The sequence below is a fragment of the Mytilus edulis genome, chromosome 6, assembly GCF_963676685.1.
Source record: "Mytilus edulis chromosome 6, xbMytEdul2.2, whole genome shotgun sequence".
NCBI lineage: Eukaryota > Metazoa > Mollusca > Bivalvia > Mytilida > Mytilidae > Mytilus > Mytilus edulis.
The window spans coordinates 68,431,990-68,457,578 of NC_092349.1; the positions used below are offsets into that span (position 1 = coordinate 68,431,990).

The following is a 25,589-nucleotide window of genomic DNA, read 5'->3' on the forward strand; positions in this document are numbered from 1 at the left end:
CCTGCTAAGACAACTGGTAAATATCAATTGTAAACTATCCATTGTAAAAAAAAAGATGGGGTTAAAAAATCATTCATTCAGAGATCTAACAACAGAAAAACTGATGAAGATAGACATCAAAAAGTAGACATCTATTTGTTTTCATTCTCTTTTTCAACCTAATTTTGGACCCTTTTATTTTCCCCTCAAGGTTTACCTTTTTTTACAATATGCCATAAGATTATAAGTAATTAACTTATCAACAGTCAAACCTATTGTACTGACAGGCTTTTAATTCATAATAGCTATATTAGACATAAAACATAGGACATTTAAACCCTCCATCAATAAACTTTTATTTTAGGCATTGCATGTATTTATAAATCAAGGGCAATACTTTCATTAAGATTTAGCACCTAAAAATAACTTTGATTAAAATAAAAGTAATCTGTCACACATGTACTATCAACATTTACTATATAAAGGACCAACACTGGTAACCTCTGACAATGGTTCCCTGTCAGAGATTGTACAAGGTACCATCAGTCTTAGTACCTCATTGTGAAACAAACATTTATCAAGGCTTTCAATATCTGATTAATATCATAAAACAAACACTCAAGTTAATTTCAAACAATTATATGTTCAAATGGGTCTCAATTTATTTCTCCGATTTCACACTTTTGTCAATTTCTTGCCAAACTTACGATATCTTTTACAATCAATGCTAGATTAGTGTCGGTAAGTGTAGTGTTGCTTTGACGGGATATTAATATGTTCATCTACGCGATAAATCACTTGGTTGCATGTTAATTTGTAATTTCTACATATTCTGTGTCACAACTGATTCCTAAGATAAGTATTTTGTAAATAAAATATATATATAACTATTGTCAACAATAAAAAAATCATCACATCATCAATGACACTTACTTTTCAATTTCATTGTTGTCTTTCATAAAACTTTGACTCATGGTTTAATTGATAAAATAAATTTTGGTTGTATTTGTCAAAACATTGATATATCTTTATTATTTGAAAAACTGAATGGGTTTTTAAAAGTAAAAAAAAAGATTATGGTATGTCAATAGATAGTTTGGTTTTGTAAATCTATATGACTAAAAATGTTGACATCTGAAATTAAATAAAGCTCTCCAGATGGAATTTTTAAAAATTTTATGTTGATAAATAAAAATTTATTAAGAAACTATAAGGATTAAACTTCCTCAGGCAAAGTTGACTTCAGATAAATTTAGGTATTTTTTATATCACTTTGTGGTCATAGAGCTTTTAACAATTCTACATCCTCTCCCTGGCTTTTTCTTTATTTGTCAACATTTTTAATTTTGCACTTAGAATAAATGGCAGGTTTGCAAAATATAAATCAAATATTTTTAAAATAAAATTCCATACCAATTTTCTTAATTCGTCTTTACTATCAACCCCACTGTAGTCTTGTTGAGCTGTAGAATCTAGAGTTAAGTCCCTTTTGACACCATTTATCCTCAAACAGCTATCAACAAATTGATGAACCACTGGTTTCCTTCGTAACTCAAATGCTGAAATAGAAACATACCATTTGAGTTAATTTCACTTTTTTTATCTTATGATATAAAACAAAATTAAAATCATAAAGACTTGAATTCTATGAACCCACATAAAATACCATGAAAGTGTAATCCATAATTACAATTAAATTTACCAAATTAATGTTTTACGACAGAAAAGTTGCTTATACTGAGAATTCAATGTCATATATCTCTTATGTCCAATAGTACCCTAAATATATACTACACACAGACCTCAGAGAACAGTAAATATACAAATCTCTTTTTGAAGACATCTTTATATATCTTAATGGCTTGGATTTGAAAACATTTAATCATTCGAAAAATGTCTGTCACATTTTAATTTCGTATGCTATTGTTTGTTTATGTTCTAATATATATGTCTGTTCAAGAAACTATCAAATAGATCATAAAACACACATGTTTCAAAGACATTATTTTGGATAAACTTGTCAATCATTTGAATATATTCAGTACAACTACGTCAAATGCATATGAGACACGTCACTACAACACTTCAATAATGATCATAATATTTACATTTTGTTTCATTCAAACGTTCATTTAAGGAATGACTGTAATATTTTTTCTGTCTATGAAGAAATAACATAAAAAATGTGGTGCACACTGAATAACGCGTGTAGCAGGTTATTTGACAGTGTACACCACATTTTTTATGGTATTTCGAATAGACAGAAAAAAATATTAGTCATTTCTTATAATTTAATTTTAAACAGTAGAAAACCATCAAAAAATGTTGATGACGTCACGGTCACATGATTAAATTATGTCTATGGGCTCATAACAAAATAACGTCAGCCAATCAGAAGACGTGTTACATCCAAAATTAAATTATTTAAGTAGAACAAACTAATCAAATAGATTATCACACAGTGTCAAGTTCCTATTATTTAGACTAGAGAATGGGAATAGAAACGGGAACATAGAGACAAAAACCCAACAAAAGACACATAACAGTTCTAGGACATTTAAACCTAAGTATCAAATCTTTACATCATTTCTTATGTAGTATACAAATTCAATGATTGTAAATAATACTTAAAAATTTACTAAATGTTTTGTTATTAATCTACATATTGAATTGAAGTCCTTTAAAAGTTAATTTAGGGTAATCAGCTTATAGATCATTTTTTATTCAAGATCAAAAGATGTAGTGATGGAATAATGGAATGAGGGATGGACAAATGGAAAAAAAATTGTATGGATAGATTGTCAAAGATGGATGGAAAAATGGATGAAAGAAAATGAATGGATGGAAGAATTGATGGATGAGAGATGGATAGATGGATCAATGTTCAAGAACAAGCTGGTAATTTTTCAACCATGAGGACAAATTGTTATGCGATATGTATATTATGAATAATGTTTTACACAGATTTATCACCTTGTGAAGAGTTTCTTATTGGCAAACATATCACATCTTTTTTTTTATTGATTTAGTACACGCTAGCTCACAATGAAACAGTTCACAAGAAATTGTGTAACACAGATCTGATACATTGTTCAGAAACTTCGCTTTTAACCAGTCATACCCTTAAACTTCTTAATTCCACATGATTAACTCAGAGATGAAAATAATACCAATGTTACAAGTCTGCTGTTTAAGCAGCCAGGAATAATATGCACAATTTACAGCACTTTAGAGTGCACCTTATTGTCCTACTTTCGTGCTATGAATATCAAACATGATTTCTACCAGACTAACATCCATAGATTGATGTTTATAGCCTTACATAGAGAAATTATCCATAGAAACATGTATTTATTAAAATAAGGAGATGTGGTATAATTGCAGATGAGATGACTATCTGTCTAAAAACAAACAAACAAGGATGTAAAAATATCCTTTATTGTTCACAGTCAAAAAGCTTCTTTTTTTTTTGCAAAAACTTAGAGGTGTATCACAATTAAAAATTTATACACTGTAAGTCTTGGTATGGTCAGGGATTTAACTGTAGATCCAACACTAAATGGAAGCCTGCTGACCATTTCACTAACTTCAACTGATTTTCAAAAAAGATGTGGTATGATTGCCAATGTCTGAATGACACAAACCTTAAAGAGAGACTAAATGACACAGAAATTAACAACTAACGGTCACTGTACTGCTTTCTTCAAGACTGGGAGTTGTTACAAGACATGATTTCCCTAAATCATTTGTATGACTTGCAGTTTGTTTATACTGAACCAAATAGTTTAAATAAAATGTGACAAATCATTTTTGTATAAGTATCATACTGTGTATGCATAATATCTTCTTTGGTAAAACCTTATACAAACATAATCTATCTCCTCGAGCTCGACCAAATATATCAATCACTCCGAATTAAAACTTTACTGTGTTTACGTCAAAGCCAAATGAAAACAATTCAACAAAACTTCACCATAAACTCCCCAATGTATCAACAAATACAATGTACGTCTTTAATTATGTAAAAAGTAAAAATTAAAAAATTGTCTCATAAAAGGTATCAGATATATTTATATAATATTTCATCTAAACTAATACTTTGGGTATTTTAGAACGTAAGCATGTGTGGCAATTTTTAAAAGTGTCAAGTAACTACATTATTTTTTTCTGTATGAATAATGCTAGCTGTCAATTCCATGTGCAGCAGTCTTTTTTATAAACACAGTGGACCAAAGTTTTTAACACCACAGGAATCATGTCAATCTGTATTATGTGTATTGCTTATTTCATGAATGTGAATAGTTTAATCTTACATGACCTACCCGTAATTTAACTTCATTGGTATATAATGAAGTTTTTTTGGCACTTTATTTACTATGAGAGTAAACAAACAAGACAACTTATACAGTGTAAATGTTTACAGAAAACTGGTCTAGTTTTATGACTCTTATCTTGGTTTTTACTCTGGTATGAAATTGCAGTACAGGAAAAACAGTGAGGTATTTAAAAAAAAAAATTGTGATAATTTTTTCATTTTTTTTAATTTGACAATTTTTTCAAAATTTTGCAGACAGCACAAGTCTTACATATTGTGATATTGTGACTGTACAACCCAAGTATTGACAGTTTTTACAATACTTTCTCAGGAAATGATATGATTTTTGTTTGTCATTCCTAATGACTTTTTAACCATCATGGAAATATGACGATCTCCCACAATGCAATATGTAAATTTTTGTACTTTTACGATAAATACTGAGACGATTAACATTCAAATTAAATTCTGCTTTGTCAAGGAAATGGAATTCATAACAATGTTTAATTTTTATAAAAAAAATACATTTTACTACTAACAAGTGTTGAGGGGGGATAGGACCTTTCAGGATCCAGGAATTCTTTTTTCGAATTTCGGGATGTCGGGATTTAAATTTATCTAAATTCGGGACCTCCGGATTTTGTGTTTTTAGGCCCAGGATTTCAGGATCAAGACCCCCCTACCCCACTCCCTTCCCCCTGTGTTACAACCTTGCTCGGAAGTGATAGATCCTAATAGAAAAGATCAATGACATGGATTGTACGATCGTTACAATTTTGACAGTACAAAAAGCAATGGTTGCGGTTAAATACATGTCTGATGCATATGTCTGATACTAAATCAACAATAAATCCTACTACAGAATTCTTGTAAGTATCGAAATAATCCACTTTATAGTCAAATGTGAATAAAGAAAAGCAATAACAATATTTTACATATTAAGGCATGCCAAATCTGAATTTTTATGTGCATTTTTATAAAATAGAACTAGGTTAAACTTTGACTATTAATTCACACAAAAAGGGCAAAAAATGTGTATGTAGCATGGTTGGAGTATGAATATATTTCTTATAAATATGTCCATTTTACATGATCCATACATGTAGAAGAATTTAAACCTTTGTACAATAAATTCCACCAAAAATACATGTAATAAGAACTGAAATATTCAACATTGTAGGTAGATTTGAACTAAAGCAAGAGATTTAAAATATTTTACATATTAGGTCATGCAAACTCTGCAATTTTAATGTGCATCCTCATAAAACAGAACCAGGTCACACTTAACCTATTAATTTGCATAAAACATGTAAAAACCAATTAATTTGCGTAAAACATATTAAAATCAATGAAATTAAGTTGCATATTTGGACTATGTTCAACCAAGTGTTAAACAACCATATTATTGATATAATATGTAAAAGGAAATTTAAAACATCTTTAGAACTATTTAATCAAAGTGAAGTCATACAATGCACCTTTAAAAATTTAAGTGTATTTTGTGGTTAATATACAAAATTTATTATTCATTTGATAGAATGTAGAATGTAGATGCAAAAAGTACATGTATCAAAAAAGAATAAAGTGGGTCTCTCCGTTTGTTCAACTTTAAATCTGCATTATAACAGTCTGATAAACTTGTAAGTTGGAGAGATAAACAAAGATGTTGTAAACAATTGCCATGTCACCTTAAACAACTTAAATACAGTTTGAACAGTATAGTGACCCCCTTTTTGGCTTAAAAACAAAGGAGGGTAGTAAGGATTTTTGTCATGATGAACTATTATACATGTAACAAAAGTAATTTTTATCCCCAAATTTTTAAGATTAGCAAATATAAACAATTATAATCCACTGCCTTTGGCTCAAAGATACGATAAATGGTATTTCAAACAAATCTTTTTTTCTGAAGTTAAACAAAGTAGTTTTACTGTTCAAGTGCACTTCAAAATTGTTTCCAAGTTTAAACTTTCAACACAATATTTAGATAATACAGAGTCATTCATAAGAAGCATGTTAGTTAGAATCATTTCTTATTGAGTTAAAATTCAAAGCAATTGCGTCAAAATTGTAAGTAAATTCCAAAGTCTTGAACTAACCTCTTAAGATTCCCATTGTTTTTCTAATGTCTGATCCTTTATGTAAAGATATTCCAAATATAAACAAAAAATAAACTTCTCTATGTGTAAGTAAGTCTAACTATGATCTAATAAGGAGTGCTTGAGACCGAAGCTTTAAATATATGTCTCATATCAATTCTTTTGTTTGTAATGTGTTTACATGTTTTTATCAATTACTTTACTTCTTTGTTTTTGAAAACTTTATTTTATCTACTGCCAAGACATGACTAATATTGGACTTTCCGATAGATGTTGACTTCCCTTTAAATTTAACGTTAATTGTTTAAACACCTGAATTTGTCAAATTTTATAAAACAACGTAGGTAGGCTCTTTATCTCACCGAAACATTTTGATATTCAAATGAATTAAAAGACGGTTATCGTTTCATTCATATAAACTTAACATAATTCGTAATCTTTACTGAGACCTCACTCGTTTGATTTACAGTGCATGCAATATTGAATAAGACCTGTCTAGGTTATTGACATGGTAAGGGCAAAGGGTTCAAATCATACATGTGCAAAATACCCCACGACTCGCGTGCTTGACATATGAGTAGGTTGTAGGCATTGTCATGTTGAATTTGTTCAATATTTGATTTTTAAAGACCTTTGTTTTAAGAAGAGAGATTTTATCGCCAAAAGCAACCTTGTTAAATATACAAGTGTCAGAATTGTTAAATTCTTCCTTCTGTTAAATCAAAACCGCAGAATTTAAATGAAATAATAAAGTGTTATAATCTGATTTTTCATACCATCTATAACTATAGAGGTATTTTTACAGAAGATGAAATCTGCCTGTTTAACAAAAAATATCTTTAATTGTTAAGACAAAGGAATTCTTAAGTTAAAACGTAGTATGATGACAATATTTAATACATCATCATGGTATTTCCAAGTGTTAATTTAATTCAATACATAAACTGCTTTCAAACAATGCTTTTTAGGAGAGCAGTACTGGTGTAGTTGTTAGCGCATCAGACTAAAAATGTTTCTGCTTTGATCCCTGTTCCTAGGAGAAAATTTCAGGAAGTGAATTTTCGCCTCTCCCTTGACACCATTTGTGAGTATGTTCTTGAGAAATGATGATAGTCCCTCAGAAGAGGATGATAAATGGGTGACACATGTTAAGGGAGGGCAATATCTCTTGCACGTAAAAGACACCTATGTAGATTTCACAAAAGAGCAGGCTAATGCCACTACAAGGCTGCATTTGCACCCGCAAAGTGGAAAGGGATTAATATAAGTTGTAATAACTTGTTTCCCAGTCTACTATCAAAAAATATGTTTAAACTAAACTAAACATTTATGTAGACAGTCTTATTGCAAGAGAATGTAGTTAAAATGTAAAAATTAAAAGATGTGGTACTATTGCCAATGAGATAACTCTCAAAAAGGGACAAAATGACACAGAAATTATCAACGGTAAAGGTCACCTTACAGCCTTCAACAATGAGCAAAAACCATACCACATAGTCACCTGAAAGGCCTGAAAAGAAAACTGTAAAGCAATTTAAACGAGAAAAATAACGGCCCATTTTTATAGAAGTATTGTCTGCTCCTTTTTAAAATATTTGTAATTCAAAATATCAAAAATGACATTTCATTTAAAAAATAAGTAATGCTTTCAAAAATTATTACAGTTGAAAAATATTTGTGAAAGGTAATAATCAAAATATACAGTTATATCTATAAAAAAAATATTTTTCTGATTATTTGTGCCAGTTGGTTCATGGCACCAAAAAAATGGATCAAAATATCAAAGGCATAATCATCATATGTTTCAAATAATAACATCTATCAAAATCTTGGCCTTTATAATTCGATACAATTTAAGATGTACTTTGGTTTACATTGATAGAAATTCAATCGTCATAATGACAAATCGTCAATGTAATAATTAAAGTTTACGATCTAATTATAGTCTAATTTGTTAGATGGTTATCGGTTCCAATGTGAGTAAAGGGGTTATTCAAGTCAAATTTCCATTCACAATATTTAAGATTATATGTCATAGATTTTTATCATTTTAATAAGAAAGCTATTAATATTGATCCCGCCATATTTGATACCCCTGGAAATGTCATAAGAAGGTTGTCATCCAATACTGTGTGTCATGTCCGCAGATGGTTTGCCATTTCTGGGAGGTCGGAATCAGATCATCATAAAATCCCCTTTTCTTTTGATGGTCTATATGCATCAAATTTAAGATTAATCTGTTTCTAATTGAGTGGAAAATTACAACAATCAATTTGATATCAACTAGTCCTAAAACATCAATACATGAATCGCTAAATCAAATCATAGAAGTTTACAGGTCAATTATTATTACAAAACTTTATTTCATCTTAAACACTTGTTTTAAAAAATAAATCCAAATGCACTTCTTTGGTTTTCATTGAAATTCAACAATTATGATGCAAAAAACATTTCCTTTTCATCAAAAAATTTGAAATTATAGTTTGTGTTCTTTGCATTCAAAACTATAAAAATAAATGCTCATTCAAATCTTTTTAAACCAAAGAAATTAATATTTTATCCATTCAACAGCTTACTTTAGGAATTTTGTGATCCCCATTAAACAGCTGGAAACAAAGGCTACATATAGCAGGGATAGTTTATTTACACATTTTGACAAATAAACACATCTGCAAGAACCCATAGTTCAAATCTAGAATAGAAAACTTGCCCCCAAAAAAAACAAAATCAGACATTAAATCTTCTGTTTATGGGGATAGACAAACATTGGTTTTCATCGCAGGGGAGAAAATTAGGTCATAAATCACCTCTACGATCCTAATTCCTGACTGGCAATAGAGAATCCAAGATAAATCATTCAATTGTTAGATAATCGTAATCCTTTAAAACTACTAAAGGTGATAAAATTAGGCTCTTATCAATTATTTAAAGCTTTATTTTTTCCTTAAGGGTACATGGGACTTAACCGATAATTAATAATGGTTAAATATATACCAAGCCATATTTAAGTTTTATACTTTAAACATATCAAATGCAACAATTTGATTGTGTTCTTAAATTTTAATTATCTAATATAAATGGTGTCTGAAATGGATATATAACCAAAATAAAGTCTGGTTCATAACAATTTTTTATCACCCACGCTTGCTCAGATTTCTGAATAATTTCTAATAGAGATCTTTGAATGAAAAATATATTATAACTTTCAATTCATATTTTATTTCTGATTAATACTACACAAATGCAATGTGTTTTGAACAAGTGCATAAAATCTTAATATAAGGCAGATACTGCTGTGGATTCCTTTATTTTCATGGGTATCAATTTTCGTGGATTGTTCAAAACCTGCATATTAGTGAATATTTGATTAAGTGGTTTTTCTAATCTCTGTATACAAAGCCTACTAAAAATATATTATTCGTTGAATATTTGAAATTGTGGTTCACCAGTACCCACGAAACCCACGAAAATTGGTATCCAACGAATAAAACTGAATCCACAGTACTCACATTTTGTTTTTCATGCATTTAAAACAAATCGCCACATTTGAAAATGGTCAAAAGATGTAATATCAAAATTAACTTTTCATTAATTCCTGTAGCATAATTCAAACTTGTCAAATTTATTAAACAAGATATAAAGGCAAATAGATCTGTTTGATTTTTTCAAAATCAATATTATTTCTATACCTTTGTCTTAAAACCACGAAAAATTAAAATCCCCAAAAATGTAATCCAATACACGCTGAAGATAAAAGTACCTGTCAACAGGTATAACTTAGCCAATACACATCTGGATGAAATTTGTCAAGATCCATCTTTTTATACTACAAAACCCGAACAATGAGGCAAAAAGGTTCATGCTCACCCATTCATTGATGTCAACAGACTTGGCGGGGAACATTTCAATTTTAATACCCACTTATTTGAATCTATTTGACAGCTCGGTGATTCTAATTCACTTTTTGAATGAGAGAGATACAATATCCTGTCGAGCTAAGCAAAAAAAATTCAATACAATTTGAAAGTTATAACAGCAATATGATCCAATATTAATATAAACAAACAACCTATATATTCCTTCATCCCTGGTTTAAAATTAAAAGTAAACAAATTGTGTTTTCAGCGTAACAAAATGTTTCAATACAGAAAATATATTGTAAACCAACTTATTTTAGCATTAAGTTCTATCTAGACGACTTCTATACAACTTTTTGACAAATATATATATGTACAATAAATATATAAGAAAAGATTCAAATTTGAAGTGTACTTATATTCCCATTATTTCTCTCCTTGCAAAAGTCATGAAAAATAAATCGCTCATGATTTAAAGTAAATAAAACATGTTGAATACTGTATACCTTCCACTTATGTTAGCATTGGATATAAATTGCAAAATTGAAATATTCTCGATGTACCCAGAGCAGATATTGTATTCAAGGCATGAGCTAATAAGAGGTAACATAGCTATATTAATACACTTTAAACTTATCCATCAACCTTTTTTCAGAAAAATTTTGGGGTACCACCTTATCAATCTATAGATTTTTCTATTAATCCAAATTATGCCAAGATTTAGAAGAAGGTATTAAAAGGATGATTTTAAATGAAATATCCACCTGAAGGCATGCTCAGACAAGTATTTCACTTTTTTTATAATGAATCTTGGATCTCTACTATTCATCTGACGAAACCTTCAAACATATGCATATTTACTAAGGAAACTAATACTTAAATGATCATTTTGGGACTATTGTTGCAGTAATTCTGGTTAAAAATTTTGTGTCCATTGCTACATTAAATAAAAACAAGTCAACACAGTGTAAAAGCATCTGTATTGATATGAACCACATTATATGGGGTGAACAACCAATCTATCACTCTGTTTGAAACTGTGAATCCATTTAGCAATGTTTTCACCAAGTTTGATCAGTATTCTTAACTAGAGGCTCTAAAGAGCCTGTGTCGCTCACCTTGGTCTATGTGAATATTAAACAATGGACACAGATGGATTCATGACAAAATTGTGTTTTGGTGATGGTGATGTGTTTGTAGATCTTACTTTACTAAACATTCTTGCTGCTTACAATTATCTCTATCTATAACAGTACTTTCTGTGGAAAATGTTATTGAAAATTTTCAAATTTTAAGAAAATTGTTAAAAATTGACTATAAAGGGCAATAACTCCTAAAGTGGTCAACTGACCATTTTGGTCATGTTGACTTATTTGTAGATCTTACTTTGCTGAACATTATTGCTGTTTACAGTTTATCTCTATCTATAATAATATTCAAGATAATAACCAAAAACAGCAAAATTTCCTTAAAATTATCAATTCAGGGGCAGCAACCCAACAACGGGTTGTTCGATTCATCTGAAAATTTCAGGGCAGATAGATCTTGACCTGATGAACAATTTTACTCCATGTCAGATTTGCTCTAAATGCTCTGGTGTTTTAGTTATAAGCCAAAAACTGCATTTTACCCCTATGTTCTATTTTTAGCCATGGCGGCCATCTTAGTTGGTTGGATGGGTCACGCCACAAATTTTTTAAACTAGATACCCCAATGATGATTGTGGCCAAGTTTGGATTAATTTGTCCCAGTAGTTTCAGAGGAGAAGATTTTTGTAAAAGATAACTAAGATTTACGAAAAATGGTTAAAAATGGACTAAAAAGGGCAATAACTCCTAAAGGGGTCAACTGACCATTTCGGTCCCGTTGACTTATTTGTAAATCTTACTTTGCTGAACATTATTGCTGTTAACAGTTAAACTCTATCTATAATAATATTCAAGATAATAACCAAAAACAGCAAAATTTCCTTAAAATTATCAATTCAGGGGCAGCAACCCAACAACGGGTTGTCCGATTCATCTGAAAATTTCAGGGCAGATAGATCTTGACCTGATAACCAATTTTACCCCATCTCAGATTTGCTCTAAATGCTTTGGTTTTTGAGTTATAACCCAAAAACTGCATTTTACCCCTATGTTCTATTTTTAGCCATGGCGGCCATCTTGGTTGGTTGGCCGGGTCACGCCACACATTTTTTAAACTAGATACCCCAATGATGATTTTGGTCAAGTTTGGTTAAATTTGGCCCAGTAGTTTCAGAGGAGAAGATTTTTGTAAAAGTTAACGACGACGACGGACGCCGGACGCAAAGTGATGGGAATAGCTCACTTGGCCCTTCGGGCCAGGTGAGCTAAAAACAGCAAAATTTCCTCAAAATTACCAATTCAGGGGCAGCAACCTAACAGCCGATTATCCAATTCATCTGAAAATTCCAGGGCAGATAGATCGTGACCTGATCAACAATTTTACTTCCTGTCAGATTTGCTCTTAATGCTTTGGTTTTTGAGTTATAAGCCAAAAACTGCATTTTACCCCCATGTTCCATTTTTAGCCATGGCGGCCATCTTGGTTTGTTGGCCGAGTTACCGGACACATTTTTTTAACTAAATACCACAATGATGATTATGGCTAAGTTTGGTTAAATTTGGCACAGTAGTTTCAGAGGAGAAGATTTTTCTAAAAGATTACTAAGATTTACGAAAAATGGTTAAAAATTGACTATAAAGGGCAATAACTCCTAAAGTGGTCAACTGACCATTTTGGTCATGTTGACTTATTTGTAGATCTTACTTTGCTGAACATTATTGTTGTTTACAGTTTATCTCTATCTATAATAATATACAAGATAATAACCAAAAACAGCAAAATTTCCTTAAAATTACCATTTCAGGGGCAGCAACCCAACAACGGAATGTCCGATTCATCTGAAAATTTCAGGGCAGATAGATCTTGACCTGATGAACAAAATTACCCCATGTCAGATTTGCTCTAAATGCTTTGGTTTTTGAGTTATAAGCCAAAAACTGCATTTTACCCCTATGTTCTATTTTTAGCCATGACGGCCATCTTGGTTAGTTGGCCGGGTCACCGGACACATTTTTTAAACTAGATACCCCAATGATGATTGTGGCCAAGTTTGGTTAAATTTGGCCCTGTAGTTTCAGAGGAGAAGATTTTTGTAAAAGTTAACGCAGGACGATGACGGAAGACGACGACGGACGCCGGACGCCAAGTGATGAGAAAAGCTCACTTAGCCCTTTGGGCCAGGTGAGCTAAAAAGGCCTACAAAAAACTCACTTACAACTGATCTCGATATGATGTTTCAAATATATAAAAATTTATTTATCAAATTTCAATTGAGCGTGCGAGTTTGAACCTTTATAGTATACTATTTCAATGATGATGGGTGTTATTTCAATATCTATTTTATTTCAACATGATCTTAAAACTTTCCATCTGACTTAGTTTTTTAAATGAAGACACAATTCGAGATATGTCATTTGTAAAATATTTTTTCATAGCTTACAATTAAAAAATGAAATTTTGCCAGACCACATACAAATTTGGAATCTTATTTCACAACAAAAAACAGATATACTGAATGTATTTAAGTATTTATTTGATAAACCTTTTAATGAAATTCAAATTCTATAGTTTAAGTGGAATAATTTTTTAAATCATACAGAATAAAGTTATGAATGGTAAGAATGTCCTAAAATGAGTTAAAGAGAATTCGGTGCACTAATCATTGTGTTTATCCGTCTGCTGTAAGAAATGAATCGGAGTAGGTCATAGGTCAATGCTTTTGAAATCAGAATTAACTGCATACAACTCTTTGTAAAAATAATATTTGAACTAAATACTTATCAGCTGATAGTTATTATTAAATATGCCATGGAAATTATCACATTAATAAAACTTGTTGGATAGATACAGATTCTACCCCCATAGACTCTTTATCATTGAGGAAATGTTGGAGTTGTTTCCCTTGGCTGAATTGCTGGGTAGCGTACTGGTTAATTTTCTTATTTGATAAATGTGATAATACATTTTTACAAGCAAGACTGATTAGAGATCATTACTAGATGGTACGCGTAATAATGAATTATACAAATCAAAATTGTTCGGAAAACAACTTTTTCTGAAGTCTAGGAGTTCCTTTGTATAACAATTTTAACTTGTTGAATTTTTTAGGAATGTGTGCCTGTTGTCCACAACATAGTGGTGAAGGGAGATAACTCTAAATCAAATTATGTCAATGGAAAACTATCTATACCTTGTTATTAACATTAATTTTCCAGTCTAGATTTTCAATATATTCAAAATCCAAGACTAGCTAAACATTTAAAAATAATGAAGATATAAAACTTTAAGATGCAGACAACAGGCCTTTGAATGTTTTTAAAATTACCTGCAATCTGTTCTCTTAGTTTCCTTATTTTGCCTCTGATTTTTCTTCTCTTTGTAAAATCCTGACATTCCTTCAGCTTAAATAGACAAAACCATGTTATCTAATTCAAATCATACAGCAGATAATTATGCTTAGAAGTAAATGTGTACATGTTATTGTGATTGTTTGCTGGTCTTGTATTTGTGTTGGCTTCTTTTTTTTTCTAAAATTTGTGTTAAATATATAAAAACTCCTGTTATTATGTTGGGTTTGTATTGTTCAGTATATAGTTTTTACATGTTGCCTTCTGTATACTGTTGTTTGCCTGTTGTTGTTGGTTTTTTTTTTTTTTTTTTTTTTGGGGGGGGGGATGTTATTGCCACAGCATTGTCTGTTTTTCATTGACTTATGAGTTTAAATATCATGTTAGGTATCTTCCATCTATCTCTCTTCTTTACCCCTGAAATGCAGCAAATAATAATATATCCACACCATATTGGTACCTGTATCTGAAGCGCCTGTATTTGTTGTGTGAATTCCTCTTCAGTCTGACCTTGAACTTCACCTTCATGGCTGCTTGCAATTTTTGGCTCCTGGTTTTTCTGACAGTCGCTACAACCATCAGCAGACTCATCAACATCTATTGAATTTGAAGAAGATGAATTTTTGTCCTCCATTAATGAACTACATGGTTCTGTTTCATTATTAACAGAACAGTTGCTTTCATTTTGCTTTTCAACAGTTGCCTGCAAGTCTAGGTGAAATACCTCACTTTCAAGTTCTTCATTATCAGTTTTAGAGAAAGATTCATGTTCATTCTGTTTAACAGAAATTTCTTTCTCATTTTCGTTACATTCACTTTTATCAGTTGCATCTGTCTTTTGAGAAGTTTGACTGATGAAGTTACCATTTATTTCATTGGTACTGTGTGAGTTATTGTCATTTTCTTTTTCTATGGAACTGTAATCCACTGACCTACGCCTCATTTCTTCAGTTATTATAGTCCCACATTCTTTACTCTTTGACATAAAATCGCCATTACTTAAAGAACTTTGATCCAAAGATTTACGTCGCATTTCTTCAGTTATTATAGCCCCACTTTCTTTCTGATCTGGTAAAATTACAATGTTTCTTAACAAACTTGGTTCCAAGGATTTACGTCGCATTTCTTCAGTAATAATAGCGCCGCTTTCTTTTCTCTGTGGTAAACTATTGCCATTATTTATCAAACTTTGTTCTACAGATTTACGTCTGATTTCTTCAGTTATAACAGTTCCGCCTTCATTGGGCATTTTTTCTTGATTAAGCTGGTTCTTTTTAAGAACTTTAAGGGAATTGCTTCTTTTAACCTCATGACCTCCTAAGATCGTGTTTTTCAGAGTCTGATCTGTATTTTCAGAATTATCGTTCGTGAACACATGTGACTGGTAGGGTAAGTTGGCAGCTTTTGAATTTCCTATACTTCCAATGACCAACTGACTTTTATAACTTTTCACAGGACCTTCCATGTTTGATGTGTGAGTGGCAGTTTCCTGTTGGGATTTTATTGCACTTTTTGGTATGTTTGATGTGATTTTCCCACGACTAAAAAATCTACAGACTTGTTTCCTATCACTTAAAGGTTCCTCTTCCAAAGCACTTTCAACTAAAGATTTCACAGAACGTTTGTCATCAATTATAGGTTCCTTTTTCAAAGCGTTAAATACTAAAGAGTTCACAGAGCTGTTTTCATCAACTACAGGTTGTTCCTCTTTTGAATTACTATCAACTAAACTTTTCACAGAATTATTTTTATCAATTAAAGGTTCCACTTTCAAATTACCAACAACTAATGTGTTTACATAACTGATTTCATCAACTAAAGGTTCCACTTTCAAATTACTATCAACTAAAGTTTTCACAGAACTGATGTCTGCTGTATTGACGGTAACATTTCTTTTATCTGAATCAGGAAATATCAAATAATTGCTCCTATCCTGAGGAGATGAAGACTTTAGAATTTCCTCATGTGAAAACTCTGGAATTTCAGTATCTTTTGATACAGTACTAGAATCTGAGCTTAAAACTGACCTTGACCCGACTTTGTCTTCTGACCTTGAACTAGATCTATTAATTTCAAGGAATGTTTCTCCTTGCAGTTCTGGATTTATTGTTATTTTGTTGTCATCTTGCAAATGTAAAGAACATCCTTCTGTCTCTTTCACATTAGAATTAATCTCCACTAATTGTTCTACAACTTGGTAAGAATCAGTTTCGTTTTCATCCTTCTTCTGCCACTTTTCTGAATTTTCTTTATAATTTTTGGATGATTTTGAAGGCTCTAATCTTAAATTTCTTGGACGGAAAGACAGTGGCTTGATGCCTCCACAAGCTTCTCTGTTGAGCCCCTGTACTTCACGTAATGCATCTCTGATCTTTTTCCGTTCTTCAAAGTTGACACAACTATCAAGCTGAAGAGAGAAAACAAATATATACCGATTAAACCAATGAATTATCCCAAAAATTCCTCAGTTGTAAACAAAGCTGATTTTCTTTACACATTAAAAAACTTCCTTTAGGGTTTTTTCCTTTTTTCTCATCCTTCAAAATAGCGAAATATTCTAAAAGGAGATCAACCAAATTTGTGTTTTGTAAAATATAGATTTTTTCCTAAACAATTCAATCTTACATCACACACTTTTGAAATTAAGTAAAAAAGTGAATTAAAGATAAAAATACTGATGTTATAAAAAATTAAATGCAAAAAACCTTTATAAATCTATTTCTTGGCAACAGCTTTCAATGAATTCATGCAATACGATAAAAAGTTAAGCCAACTCATACATGATTTGCCTAACATGATTAGCTTAGGAAATCGACTGGAACAATCCTGGTTATGGTCTTTAAATGTGATTAAAATAACTGGTCTTTAAATGTGATTAAAATAACCTAACGCTTTTTATTTATTTTCAAATACTTCAAAGATCTTTCGAAATAAAAATATTTTTTTTAGATCAAGGACCATATTTTATGGATGCTCTGAGGGTGATGTAGAACCACATTACACTAATATTGTTATACAGTTTTTCACTCTAAATAGGATTCTATCTTCACACAATGTCATAAATGTTTTTTAATATGTATTGTTGTAAAAATTGTATAAACATAACAATAAAAACAACTTTAACATAATATACAAATAATTGGAACAATAAAACATAATGTTTGAATTTGTCAAATGTCTGCCACATAAGTACTTGTGGTATTTTACATTTGAACTTAAATTTAGAGCCAATATTATAAATGGTTGATTTTCCATGTATGTCATCTTTACATCAATTTTTTGGAAAAGCAATATGCAACAACTGAAGAGCTTAAAATACGATTGGAGATTGAAATATAAAATTATTTCAAACTCCAGTTTTAAGAGCACTGACTATTTTTAGTCAGCATAATCAAGCAAATGTTTCATGCTTTTTTTTAGTACTGTTCAATAATCCTAATAGTCATTGCAAACAGAAGTTTAAAAAATTCCAAATATTCCCTCATCTGTATGGATTGCATGCGGCGTTTCCGAGATAACAAATGCAAAAGATAAAATTTTCTTTCTTCTGTGTACAAAACCTTCCTCCCTATACAAGAATACCCTCATTTATTGCATATAATATCCACATTGATTTTACAGTTTCCTTCCACTTCTTTTAAAATTATACTTTTTTTTTGTGTAGTAGACATATTCAAATCAATGCTTACCGTTTTCAACTCATATATTCCAAAAAATTATTAAAGTCGCAAAGCACAAACAAAATTATACTCCTGATGATGTAATTTACTGAAAGCATATGATATATCAGTAAGATACATGTATGGTAACAAACCATATACTCTGCCAGGAATGTCAAAACAATTAAAATAAAAACATTTCCTATAATTTTGTCAAAATGTCACTGGTAATACAGTCCGTCAAGAAAGACAGTTCAAAAAAATTGAGCTTGAAAGAATTTTTACTTATAAAACTTTGCAGACAACAGCATTCTTTTAATCAGCAATTTCATACGCATAACTCATTATTCCTAATTCACAATGAGATACATCAACCAAATCAAATTTGGCAAATTAAAATCAAAATATTTCAAACTATTTGCGGACAAGAAGTTAAAACATATTATTATGCAACAACATTTCCCATTGTAACATGCACTGACAGTAAAAAACTCCTTTAACATTTCAGTTTTTATACAATTTATGATTTATGCAAGACAAATCTAGTTAATTTGTCTCTTATTTAAAACCATTAAATACTATCAATAATAATCAAAATCTCAATTTCAAACCATTAATCTTATTTAAGTTTATTGCTTGTAAATTTCAAAGAAGTTGAAAACTTGAAACCTGTATTCTCAAATTATCATATTAAAAATAATAAAAATATAAAATATACTACAGTGAAACCTGTCTAAACCAGATCTTACATAAACCGAAAACCTGGCTAAATCAAAAGTTCTTAAGCCCTGTCATATCAAATTGTATGCATTGTGAACCTGATAAAATATTAAACATCTGCAAATGCCGAACAAAACCTTAAGTCCAGTATAAGGTGGTTCTGTTTCAACAGTTTTCACTGTATTATAATTCTGATAGTAATACATCTTTTCCTGAAAAGCTGAAGGATTTTTTTATACTGCAGATATAATAAAGGAAAATGTTTGTTAAGGCCCCAATAATGGCCCTTATTTTGAGCTAAGATTTCAAATTATGATTTATTGGCCATAATATTACATTGAATTATAGCCTAAATACATTGATAAGATAAAAATAAGGAAATATGTCAAAATGTTGAATATTTAGTTATAATTAACCTAGTTGACATAAATTTTAGAAATCTTTTTTTCAAAGTCTTGTCAGAACTTCATAGGTCACGAGCAATGGAAATTAATGTATTTCATTTTTTAAAAAGTGTGTCAAAATACACTGATCGATTTCATATTTTTATGTCCTTTATCAATAGTTCAATAAAAGCCTTTGTCTTAAAATTTATTATGCATAATAACTGTATATTATTTGCTTACCTTTAAAAAAGTAAGAAATTTCCAAATTACAACACACAAAATTATGATAATAAATTCTACTTTATTAATAAGAACTCAATAGGACAAGTTAAGTCACCGATTTCTTTATCAAAGAGAAAAAGTAAAGATTTATTTCCCGTCACAACAATATGATTCGATTCAGATCATTAATTCATTATAGTCGTCTACATGCAGATAAACAATAGTTCATTTTTCGTGTGCAGGAATGTTCAAAAATTTTGTAACCAAAAATTGCCGATATGGCTGAATTTTAATTGATGTCTGGGAACCACAAAGATGTAAAGTTTTAATTTAAGGATAATTTTCCAGAGATATACAAAGGAAAAGTTTCAAAAACATGCAAGGGTATCTGTTCGCACTGGTTTAACGTTTCTGAAAGGGGAGTGTAAAAGATAAAACAAATTGTTTAGTCGTTCATGAACCTTAACTTAACAACAAAAACAAAACATAAAGATATCTCATGTTATTCAATAAAATCAACATTCTATTTCCATTTTTTTACCTATACTACTTTGTTTAATACAGAATTATCAGATTTCTGCAAAAAATTGGATAAACTGAAGGACAGACAAGATTAGATCAAAGGAAACATACACACCCCAAAACATGATACATTTACTAAAGAAATAAAATTTTATTTATTTCCACATACAACTTTTAAAACTAGATCACAATTGGAAAATTTACTTTGTGTTGTAACATACTAATATACCTGATCTTTCAGAGTGTAACTTTTCTACTGTTGAATTTTTTGTTGAAGGTTTTACAATACAATTTTTCTATTTTTCAAAAAAATAAAGCATTTCTAAAAAACTTTGTGAGATGAAGAAATGTAAAAACACTGACAATTTCATTTTATTGCCATGGTGACTTATTTGGTTCAATCTTAAACATTTCCAACAATTGAAACTGTCAACATTTCTCTCGCATCTATAGCAACCCACTTTAGTCCACTTTCATGCACAATCTAATTCAAAAGATGTGTTATTATAATTTCCAATTTCAAGAAGCCAATTATTTTCTTTTCAGTATCACATAATGATGTGTCTACCTCCTAGCCAGCACTATTCACCCATACATTATATCTTCTATCTTGTCATCAGTATATATATTACTCATATCATTAAAGCTTTACATAAATCATATCTAATATTACTTTTTATTCATATTTATAATGTGACATTTAATCTTGTCAGATCAATAGTAAGATTAATGTACAAGTCAAGGGTGAAACCATCTTCTTAGCCGACTATATAAAGTATAGGTTTTCCTAATTGTTGAAGGCTGTTCGGTTACCTATAATTGCTTATATCCACTTTATTTAAACTCGGGCAGATATTTGTCTCATTGGCAATCATACCACATCTCCTTATTTTCATATTCAATAAATTTCAAATTGTTCCCATTTACAACTAGTATACTTTAAAAAAAAAAATGGAGAATGTGTCCATCAGAGACACCGATGATGCCCCTGCTTGCATGTAACATTTTAAAGAGGCATAACTCAAAATTGGTATATGTGACACTGCACAAATTGGGATTTGATCTATATTTTGTGGTAATTAACATTGTGTATAGGTTTCTTAACATTTGATTGAGATAAAGTTAAAGAACGTAAACCAATTTTGGATGTTCATACAGATGGACAAGAGTCACACTTAATTGCCCCCTACAGTATTTTTGGGGGCATAAAAAGGAGGTAATTAGGAATGCTGTATCATCGATGTATATCCAAATCATTTTTGAAACACATATAATTTGACTCCTAGGTTATTTTACTTTTGACATATTCCCAATTTCAATTCTTAATTTCAGTTTCAATATAGGATTCAATTAGACCAATTTTCTCCCTTTATTTGTTATATACTAGGAAAACCTTATCAGAAGCTGAAGCGATGCGTACCTCTGTAAACTATATTCAAGATATACAGCTGTGTGAGCTTGGTGACAGAAATAAAAAGATGAATCACATACTTAACTTTTTTATGACCTTTTATAAGCTGTTAGACGATTCTTGAGTTTCAACTAAAAAAAATTGGTACCACCATATAAGCATTGAATTTATTTGCTCTTATTATACCTTACAATTATCAGGTAAACCTTTATCATTTTGATATTTTAAATTACAAGCATACCTGGTGATTTATCTGTTAACGACCTGCCTTCCTAACACCTGTCAATGTACCTGATATACCTATCAATTATTCCCACTCCTACAAATTACGTGCTGTCCCGCCAAAAAGCATAGGGATGACTTCTTTTCCAAATAATAACAAAACAAAGTATCAAAATAATACATCTTTCAGTTCTCACAGCTAAAAGATTTTACAAATTACGTGCTGCCCTGCCAAAAAGCATAAGGATGACTTTTTACATTACAATAATAACAAAAAAACAATTTAGTATCAAAATAAAACATCTTTCAGTTGTCACAGCTAAAAGATTTTTTTCTTTAAATGAAACCATTAATAAAACCACAAGCGGATAGTACCTTATGTACATTGACACTAAACAAGTTTTACTAAGCAAGTTACTATGTTACTTAAAATTAATGATTCTAGGGTAAGGTCTGTTAACACTAAATGTGGGATTCATAAAACCTCAAAAATGTTACATTTCTATAATAAATAAATAGTGGGTGTCAAGGTCAGGCAATAAAAATCAGATGCCTTGATCATTTCGCCATAAGCCTACATCATTTTGTTTAATTTTCAGGTGTGTGACCAGAAATGATGGTAAAGGTGAAAATAAAACATTACTCTACCTTAGTCTAAAAAAAAGGCAGTAAACAGAAGTGACTGATCTTTTTAACATTTGAAAGGCTGACGTCAACCATTTTCTTTTAGAAGGGGGCAGCTTAGATTGTATTTTGTATAAAAAAAATATTCCATTTTTTATCAGAACTGTATTAAATTTTGTTTTCTATTTCATGATCAGTCAAAAAGCTCTTTTTCTACACCCAACTAGTTTCGTCAATTACATGATGTAATCTATAGAAAACACAGTAATAATTAATAGCTTTATAAATCTTTAAATTGGCTAGATATACTTATTGTCCGGACAAACTATATTAGGTACGTATATATTGAATTGTGTCATTATAACCGACTGCACCATATTAGATGCATTTTAAAAAGTTCATTGAAAAGATGTGTAAGTATAATAAAAGGACGGTAAGATGATAGTTTGCACTTGTAATTTCATTCCTGTAATTATTTCTTGAATGGGGAATCATGTTTTCAGTGCAGTGAATAAGTTCAAGATTATTTCTCTATTTCTTATACAAAAGTCATATTTTTTTGCACTTTCTGAACCACATCTTTGAATTACATGTAAGTTCAATAAGTAACGCCACACTTTAAAAGCATTTTTTTTCTTAAATTCATAATACAAAATGTAATATCATATGACGACTTGCATTTTTTTTTTCAATCTTAGTATTTCCAAAAATTGAGATATAAAATGGTTAAAAGTTTTAATGAATACCTGCTTCATCTCTAATTTTATCTAAAATATGAGAATTCAATTCAACCTTACCAAATACAAATCTCCTGACAAAATCCAAAGACAAATTTCTTTTTGTTAGCATATTACAAGTTTTATTAAAAGTGTTTTTAAAGACTGAATAACATTACCCAACCTAACCAACAACAAATAGTCAACTCAATAGGGGGTCTCATTGGGGGGTTCCGATCCCGGATCCCGCTTACCGTTTTGTCAGATTCCCGTATCCCGCTTACACTATGTACGTAAGCAATTCTGAATTTTTTGTCATTTCCCGGGTCCCGCTAGACCTCATTTCCCGTTTTCACGACACAATATTTGACTTTCCCGTGTCACGCTTACCAAAAATCGGCAATCCCGCGTCACGCTTAGACCCCAATGAGACCCACTCAATAGTGAATAGTCCCCTTTAATCATTAACAATGTACAAATATACATAAATAAGAAACAAATTATGTAATTTATAAGATATCAAATATTCAATTACATTTCAATTTACCCTCTCGTCTCCGCCATGAACAAGTGGCAGTTAAAATAATCCTACGTCAAGCAAGGTCAACTACACAACACAAACTAATGCACTTCAGAGCAACAATGACTTTATGAAGAACCAAGTCCCAGACAAAAATCCTTCCTAATGCCAACAGTATGACTTCATTGGCTTATCTTCACAATATCATAATCCCAAAACCAATTTGTAAATCTGTTAAAATTAAATCTGAGTACAAAATAAATCTGAAAATCCAGCCAATAATCCGGAATAAAATGGGTAATCTTAATATAACTGTTATCATATTCAATAATACTTGTATTGTAATCCAAATTTGAGGATAACTGGGAGGTACATTGGGGGGAATTTATTTTAATCTTAGTTATGAGCCATACATGTACTTTAAGGCTTTCGAATATAATTTGCGTGAATCAGATTTATAAAATGCAGTTTTAATTACCTAGATAGTAACCTTAATCTTAAAAAAACACTAAAAATATTACCTTGCTTTGTTTAAATATACTCGAAATTATTTTATGTGTTCATGGTTTCCTAGTAAATAGAAACATATAAAGAATGTAAAAAATGTCCAAATACACGTAGATATAAACTACACTTCACTTTAAGATTTAGGATTTTTGGAATGAATTGGTGTCATTTTCATCACACCTAACTTTTTATCTCTTTAAAAAATATGTGGTATGATTACCAATGGGACAACTATACATCCACCACAGACAACAAAATTCCTACAAAAACACTAAATTTTAAAAGTATATTGTAAGTATTTAATCCAAACCTTTCACCGAAAAAAACTTATTGATCTTACAGACATCTTATCAAAACATACTCAATATATTTTGTTTTTTGTTGAAAGATCAAGATTCTTTTAAAGATTATTTGTTCCCATTGTCTAAATATTCAATAATTTGGATATGTTCTTAACTTTTTTTTATTGTTGTGATATTTCACATTTTGATAATCTTGGGGTTTTTTTTTTAAATAATAAGTATTATATCTTCCTCATAGACCAAGATGGTCCAAACTGTTACAGCGCTTTCTTCTATGTGAAAGCCTACTAAGTCTCTTATATATATATATATATATATATATTTTGTACTCATATTATATGTATATAAGGGGAGTAACTCAATAATGCACATAAATAGTTGATACAGTCACTTTACAAAGTCTGTATTAGTTACCCAACTTTATATGAAATAAAGGATAACATGAACAGATGTATCCCTTCAAGAAACAACTGAATGATAAATTGACTAAGCAACAAGGTTTTCATAAACAACTGGTATACCATGCCTATAAATAATGTGTCATTTCAAATCCAACTTACTTTAAAAGTTATTGTTTCCTTTCAGAAATGATTTGTTAATTATTTGTGTACTAATTCCCTTAGTTTTTTTAATTATGTCTGACTATTGACCTACCATAAAGACAAAGCAAGCACATGTCCCTTAGGCCATTGAGAACTAATTTTTGTCTATAATTTTCATCTAGAATTATAACATTAATCTATCATCATTTGTCACAACATAAAAAAAAAATACATTTTGTATTTTTAGGTTAAGTTCTCAATTAATTTTTTGTATGACATGTTTAAATATAATTTGTTACAAGTCAAGAACAATGAATGAGCGGGAATGAAAAACAAAAGTTTTTAAGTACAGAATAAATTTCAAAAGATAACAAAGCTATTTTAGCAATGCTAAGATATCCAAATTAACAGTAGGTACCATTATTCAAATCAAAAATAAAATATTTGAATTAAAATCAATTCTGATAACATTTTTTATTTCCACACTTTATTTGGATACATGTAAAATTATCATATAAATTCTTGTCTGTTGTTTTTCTAATTTTGCAAA

General features: G+C 30.2%; 1 protein-coding gene across 1 annotated transcript in view; it reads right to left on the reverse strand.

The window, feature by feature from the left end:
* The window catches only part of LOC139528235 (uncharacterized), a 123,091-nt gene that overhangs the window by 81,375 nt on the left and 16,127 nt on the right, over window positions 1–25,589 (reverse strand). The window contains exons 2-4 of the mRNA XM_071324117.1: window positions 15,147–17,093; window positions 14,665–14,740; window positions 1,393–1,538 (exon numbers count right to left, since the gene is read on the reverse strand). Coding sequence (XP_071180218.1) covers window positions 1,393–1,538; window positions 14,665–14,740; window positions 15,147–17,093 — 2,169 coding nt within the window. The remainder of the gene's footprint in view (window positions 1–1,392; window positions 1,539–14,664; window positions 14,741–15,146; window positions 17,094–25,589) is intronic.